General features: G+C 41.4%; 1 protein-coding gene across 15 annotated transcripts in view; it reads right to left on the reverse strand.

Moving 5' to 3' along the window:
- Positions 1-7,200, reverse strand: part of SLC8A1 (solute carrier family 8 member A1) — a 445,070-nt gene that overhangs the window by 416,202 nt on the left and 21,668 nt on the right. For 5 of the 15 annotated variants that reach the window (XM_030884707.2, XM_004711129.2, XM_045287002.1 and 2 more), the window contains exon 1: positions 6,810-7,119. The exons of 3 other annotated variants lie outside the window; for them this stretch is intronic. In XM_030884707.2, the coding sequence (XP_030740567.2) occupies positions 6,810-7,076 (267 nt within the window). In that variant the 5' untranslated portion in view covers positions 7,077-7,119. Of the gene's footprint in view, positions 1-6,809; positions 7,122-7,200 lie in introns of those variants that run through there. 7 more of the 15 variants (XM_004711131.2, XM_004711128.3, XM_004711127.2 and 4 more) reach the window with 3 other exon arrangements.

The following is a 7,200-nucleotide window of genomic DNA, read 5'->3' on the forward strand; positions in this document are numbered from 1 at the left end:
CAATCTTCACCAGCAGGGAGAAAGATGAGTCCAAAGGGGCTTGACAGCAGCGAGTTTTGCTTTTTGTTCTAGTTTACTCCTGAAAATGGACCAATGAATCCACACCTCCTAGCTCATTAAGCCTCAATCTTTCCAGATAGCCTTTCTCAGATGCCCAAAACTGGGAGGTAACTCTTCTTATTGTCAATCTCTTCTGACCCTCTTCAAATCAATTGGCACAGCGTCAGGATAAAAAGAGCCCAGGACCTCCAGCTTTCATGGCACCCTTACCTTAACCATGAACTGTTTATCCCAGGTTGTTCCCCTCAGAGAGAGGCACATCCAACCCTCTTATGTAAGAAACATGCCTCCAAATGCCTCCTGTTTGCAGCTGAGCTTAATTCTAAGGGATTAAAAAAAAACAAAACTTTTTTAAGAATCCTGATTCTCATCATCATTCTGATAAAAAGATACCATTATAAAGAAGAGATAACACTGTAACTAACATAATATGGCTGTGTTTTAAAACACATGATTTATCATTATTCAAATTAGTATATATCTGGGCAGCAAAACTATGGGTGTAGAGCCTGAAATCAGCCGCAATGGGGTGTCTTGCTCTTTTGGTGGGAGTTAGTCGAATAGAGAAGCAAAGGAAGACCCTGCTGGTGCAATTTTCCAGGGCGAAGTGACTATCGTTCTATTTGGAAGAGATCACTTTTTCCAATTCAGTGGGAGTGGTGTACAGACTTGATGTCCAGCAATCTGCAGGGGTTGACAGGTTTCTTACTTGCTAGTAAGCTAGGAAGGGGTCTGACTGCCCGTATTTCCCCACTTGTCTCTATTCATGCTCCACACCTGCTTTCCTCTCTTACCAGGGTGCTGCGAGCTTCCTCATAACATTATAATAAATTCTTTTTATGTAACCTCTCAGAGAGGTCTTTCTCAGTGACTCTAATACTGCGTGTTCCAGTCATGTTGCTCTATGTGTTATTTTTCTGTCAGCTCTATGTTGCTTATTTCTATCAATTAGAACAGCTACTTCATGACGAAAGGGGCTGTTTTGTTCTCTGTGTTCCTCCTTTGAAGACAGTAGGTATTTGATATATATTTATAGAAAACCTGGTTTTCTAAATGCATAAATCAGTCACACTTGATAACTCATAAACCTCCCGACACATGTCCTTTGACATGTGTTTCCCTATGATACTCTGCTTCTCCACACTTCCCATAATAATTTTCATTTCTCCTTCAGTCATTCTCCTACTACCGTATGATTCCAGCCACAGAAGCTACTGTCTTGTGCAATACTGGGGTTCCTGCTGCAACCACTTTGACTAATTCATAGTACGGACACAGGAGATATTTGCTGAGTAAATGAGTGAGTTCCATGGGATGTAATTTCATCTTGGCACTGACCTTTTGTTACTTACACATTCGTCAAGAATCCCATACCAATAACTTCTAAACAATCACCCAGGAAGATACAAAGGGTAGTGTAAAAGTGTGAACACGCAGCTGCTAACCAAACGCTTGCAGGGGTGAGCCCACTCTTGGTAGTCGCTCCGAAGAGGGGCCTGATGATCAGCTTTGAACAAAGGAGCCACTGAAAGCTCTCTGGGGCTCCAGTCAGCTCTGACCCAGCATCAGTCGAAATCAACTCCACTGTAAAATGTAAAGGAAGTATTCATTCTGCTCAAGAACCAGTTCCGCTAGAATCACGGCTCATTGCCAAAACAATTCAATAAGCAAAACAGACTCAAACAAAACAAAAACCCTAACACAACAGACTCACACCAACAGATGATTGCCAGATCATAAGGGGAGCGGAGCCACTGCCGTTGAATCAGTGCTCTCGTTCTCCCTGCCATGAGCGGATGCTGCCACAAAGTGACCCCTGTGGGGTTCCGAGACTGTACCTGTTGTGGAGCTGCTGGTGGTTTCAAACGGCTGACCATGCTGATTGCAACCCCCCCCTGTAAGCACTGTGCCACCAGGGCTCCTTAGTGACCCTCTAGGGCAGGGTAGGGCTGCCCTTGTGTTTCTGAAAATGTGACTCTTTACGGGGATAAAGCCTGGTCTTTTTCCCATGGAGCGGCTGCTTGTTTCAACGGCAAGTCATCTTTACCACGGTTGGAACAGCTGTGTGGAGATGGTGTGCCAAGCTGTGTGTTCAAGAGATTGGGAAGCAGAGGGGCTGAGACGACGACCGAGTGCGAAACCAGAAGCACGGGCAAGTGCCAGATCACAGGGTTTGGACTGGTTAGGAAGAGAGATTTACCTGTGGACACAGTGAGGCAAGGAGGCCCACATTTCAGATAGTGTAGTTAGGTAAATGTATGAAGGAAAGATCAGTTAGGCAAATTTATGAAGGAAAGATTTGAGGGCTAGGTGTTAGCCAAGGGGGAACTCTCATTATAGTTCAGAGGAGAAACCGTGGGGTCTCTACTGAGGAAAGGACCCCTGGTGGCCCAGTGTTCAGACTTGACCAGCTACTCCGCAAGAGACAGAGAACAGCCTGCTTCCATCAAGATTAAAACCAGACCCAAGCCCACGGCCATCGCGGCCATTCTGCCTCAGAGCGATCCCGAGACCAGAGTAGCACTGCCCCCACACTGTTGTCAAGACTGTAATCATCATGGGAGTAGACTCTCAGGCTTTGTTCTATTAAGCGGCTGGTGGCTTTGAGTGCTTTCACCATTGCCTCACTGGGCTCTTTCACAAATATTACCTTCGCAAACCCTAGGGCACAGTTCTACGCTGTCCAGTGGACTCACTACAGGTCAGAATTAACTCAACCATGGTTAATTTTGTGGTTTATATTGAGGTACGCTTACAATTTCATGTGGCTTATTTCAAATTATTTAGAAATATATAACACAAGAAGCCTTTCTTTGGAGCAGTAGTGGCACAGAAGATTTATCTGAGGAATAAACTTGTAACTGTGATCCTCAAAAAACACCACATCAAAAATGTCACTGATGATTTGGGCCTATCAGGCACTTAGTGTTTGTTAAAGAAATACATTGTCAAGTAAATGACTCTTATACAAATGGCACAGGTAGGGGGATAGTGAATGGAGGATGTAAAGTAAACCATCTACTTAGGACAAGAGGAAGTTCTGTGGAAACTAGGAGCAGATGCTTGATCACGAGGGCAAAATTGACCCATTTGTAATTGTAGAATCAATACAAATCATGACACATTAGCCACATTTTAAAATAATTACTCCTTGGGGAACAACTATTAATAAATCGGTTAAATTCATAACTATGAGCTTTCAAAGAGAAAACTTGATCCTTCTAAATAAATAATGCTAAAACAAGGTTCCATTGCTCAACAATTGTTTATTGAAGGCTTGTTAGCTGTCAATACTATGAAACATTCATCTAAGTATGCCTCAGTACTATATTCATAATTGACATTTTCAATGTTAATTATTCACATTTGAACATTTTCAATATTTCTCTTAGTCAATTGTATTTTTATTTGTCTCATAGACATCATAGTTTTAGACTTGGAAAGGACCTTTAAGGTTGTTTTACTAATATTCAGTCCAAATCTTGCAGAGCACAATTCCGTATCTGCTAGACACTTATCCTCATCATAAGTACTTTAAAAAATAATTTATTTGCTGAGAAGTAGATTACATGTGATGATACATTCTAGATCGTGCATCTATTAGAGATTGTTATAAATATTATACACATTTGAAGACTTAATGAGTCTCGGTTTGGGTTGGTTTGTTGGTACAGAGCTGCTGTACAATTTATATGCACTCAGTAAATTCTTTGCTGTGTGGTAGTTATTTTCTCCTCACCCTTCTAAGTTCAGCTCAAAGTCCCTTTCAGAAGGAAACCTTCTGTGATGATACCCATTTGGGTCCCCTGATAAGCACGCTCTACTTCGGACAAAATAAACAGACTCACTGCCATCGAGTCAAGGCTGATGTCTAGTGCTCCGCTGTGGGTTTCTGAGCCTGTGACTGTTGACCCGAGTAGAAAGCCTAGTCTATCTCCCACGGAGCTGCCGGTGGCTTGGAATTGCCCATCATGTGGGTTACAGCCCAAGGAGTAGACCCTACAGCCCCAGGGCTCCAACTTCCAACAAAAGCACTTCCTACATCTGTAATTAGAAGTGTAATTTTAATGTGCAGCTTTGCACTGTAGTGTAAGCTCATTAAGAACTAGGAATATTCACCCTAGCGCTCCCAGCCTCTAGCAGAGTATACATAACATACTGCCTGACTAATATGAGGGGTCCAAAAGCGATTAAATAACTAAATCAACTGGAAACAGTATACTTCATCATCTACTTGGTGCTTCCTTTGACTATGAAATATTTTAATTAGCAGAGTCTGAGTTGGGTCCAGTTTTACCCCTCTTCTGGGTCAAGTTACTGTTTGCATTATCTGTGACCGCTATCTATTTCATACAACAAACACCGTCATATTACTTTTGTTCACTGAACAATGGCTGTTAGCACCTGCTATTCCAGAGGCTGGATTTCTGAGTTTTACACTCCTTTGGCAAGTTACTGTCCTGGTGGGATGGTGAGGGGTCCTTGGCTCTGACTCATAGTGACTTTGTGTCACAGAATCAATGATCTCTTGCCTGGTACCAGCATCTTCAAGGTCATTTCAATGCCTGAGCCCATTGGTCAGGACAGGGTGCCAATCTCAGTGAGAGCTTCCCCTTTTTGATGCGCTTCTACTTTAGGAAACCTTGATACCCCCTTCTAGTGACTGGCCTTTCTAGATGAGGTGCCCAAAGTAAATAAGCCCAAGTTTGACCATCTTCACTTTTAAGAGTCATTCTGGTTGTTTACCTGCCACGGCCGATTTGTTTGTACCTTACTAGCTGCCAACAAATCCGAGTCTGAACTACATTTAGAGGACACTTAGAGACAATATGGGAGGATGAGTTCGAATTGACTTGATCGAATTACTACCCTTTGTTGTACCTCCGGGGAGCTTCATCTTCTGTGAGGTCCTTTTGGGTATGAGGGCTGTCTCCTGAACAAAACTCTCTCCCCATTGCCCTGGCAGACCCCTCTCTAGTGGAAGGAGTCTTTTATGTCTCCTCAAAGAAATTTAAATATTCACCATTCCTTCACTTCTTCCTCAATGCACATAGATCTCAAGTATTTCACCCAGTTGGCATTTTTGTTCTTTTATTTTTACAATGAACTCTTTTCAAGGTGAGCTCAGTAATCCTCAGATGAGCAAATGAAAGCTCTGAGCATTGGAAGTGTTGCCACATATGAGTTTATTATGTATCCCATGGTTCATTCAACTTGCTGGTAGTTAGCTTTATAAACATAGGGCATGAGAAAAACACTACTCTTACTCCTCACATACTGACTCTCTGGTTATCTGACATTTCATATTTATAACAACGGTAAAAATCTACTGTCTGACTATTTTGTGCATGAATGGCAGATGTCTGGCAGTACCAATTGCTAAGGTACAAGGCAACAGTAACATAAGTGGTGATTTAAAAAAAAAGGTTATCTGTCAAATTAGTTGGGCCATGATTTGCCAATTATGTAATGATGTAGTCATCCTCTATGTTGTTATATGAAGTGGTCATCCCACATTTTTGCATAACACCAATTTTTGCATAATCACTTGGCTTTGTAACTTAACCCTGCTCATAATCAATAACATTTTATATATATTCTAGTCTCTATACATTTTTTAAATGATTCCATTTGGGAAGGTCACACAAGATAACATACAAAGGAGTAACATTTAGAAAAAAACATGTAGATGTGTCATAGAGCACCGTTGTAAAAAGGTTTCTTATTCGTAGCATCCAACTCTATAATATACCTCTTTATAGAAATTTCATTAAATTCTTTTTGAAAAGGAGTGGTTATACATAATACAAGTAGTATCATCATCCAACTGATTTCTTCAATTATTCAGCCAACAATCGTTACTCCATGTAGAAAATGCACCAGGCTATGGAGAACATTTCTTGAAAAACACTTGCTCCCAGGCTTTGCCTTCAAGGTAAACTATATCAGATACAGAAATCCATATTACTGAATACTGATTTATTGTTACTCAAGTTTTCCGCTGGTTTGACAATTCCCAACACTTTACAGTCACGATGTACATTTTTCTCAAGTATTTGAGCAAATATGTATGTGAGGGAAGGCAGCTGATTGACAGACGTATTTCACAGGTTTAGAGGATTCACCATTATGGCCGAGGGTGATTCGGACTTCCTTTGTAAAACTAGAGCTCTAAATCACCTTTTCTTGTTTGAATAAAACAGCCTTTACTATCCCTAAAGTTTTGAAGACAATAACCCAATATTTTTGTAGAGTCAATGGAGGAAGCCAAGTTAAGTCCAATTCAAAGCAGAGAACCAAGAGCTCAACTGAGATACTTCTTTAAAAATAACCAGGGTGCCAACTCTCACTCTTTCATTGCTTACTCTGCCTGCAAAGAGAGGGGAACAGGAGTCAGGGAAGCCATTGAGATGCTTGCTGACTCAGACTGGTTTTCCCATTGCTGCTAAAAAGGCAGCATGGGGTTGCATAACTGAAACAACTTAATGGCCAGCCATGGCATTGAAAGAGACACTTGGGGCTTCAGCACTTTTTCATGCTCCAGGAAGTAAACTGTTAATGGGCAGATAACACCATCTTAATCTCTGATACCACCTCATGGAAAAAAAAAAAAACGATAGGGCCAGTTCCAGGGAAAGAGAATAAAAAAGTAAGTGAGGCTCAAAAGTTTAAATCCATCTGACTCCTTATCAGACTTTGAGTTTAGCATTAACTTTTAGGTAGGAATGGGTGTTTGGATGGAAGTTTACCTGTTTAGAAGCAGGAGCTATTACAGAGTGAAAAGACGGAAAACAAATGGTCCTGTGCCTGTGTGCGATCTCACGAGATTGAGACACGCCAGCTTTGCTTTTGCTGTTGCCACTAGGGGGACACCTTCTGTGGACAGAAAAAAAATATGTAAACTGGGATATGGCGAGGTGTTCTTTTCTTTTTCTTTTTATATCGACCTCCGTTTCCAAGTTCAGTGAGAAAACTACTGACAGACTGAGTAGCAGGGAAGTGTCATGAGATGGCATTTAGGAGAACTGGGCATATTAATATGCTGTCAGGATTGGCCTTGCCATCTGATTTCACAGATGTGCAGGCTGGCTCTCTTGAAACATGATTCCCAGACTTCTTATCATATATATATATATATAT

Source organism: Echinops telfairi, unplaced genomic scaffold (assembly GCF_000313985.2).
Source record: "Echinops telfairi isolate 266 unplaced genomic scaffold, ASM31398v2 ScPeMD7_10;HRSCAF=50, whole genome shotgun sequence".
Taxonomy (NCBI): domain Eukaryota; kingdom Metazoa; phylum Chordata; class Mammalia; order Afrosoricida; family Tenrecidae; genus Echinops; species Echinops telfairi.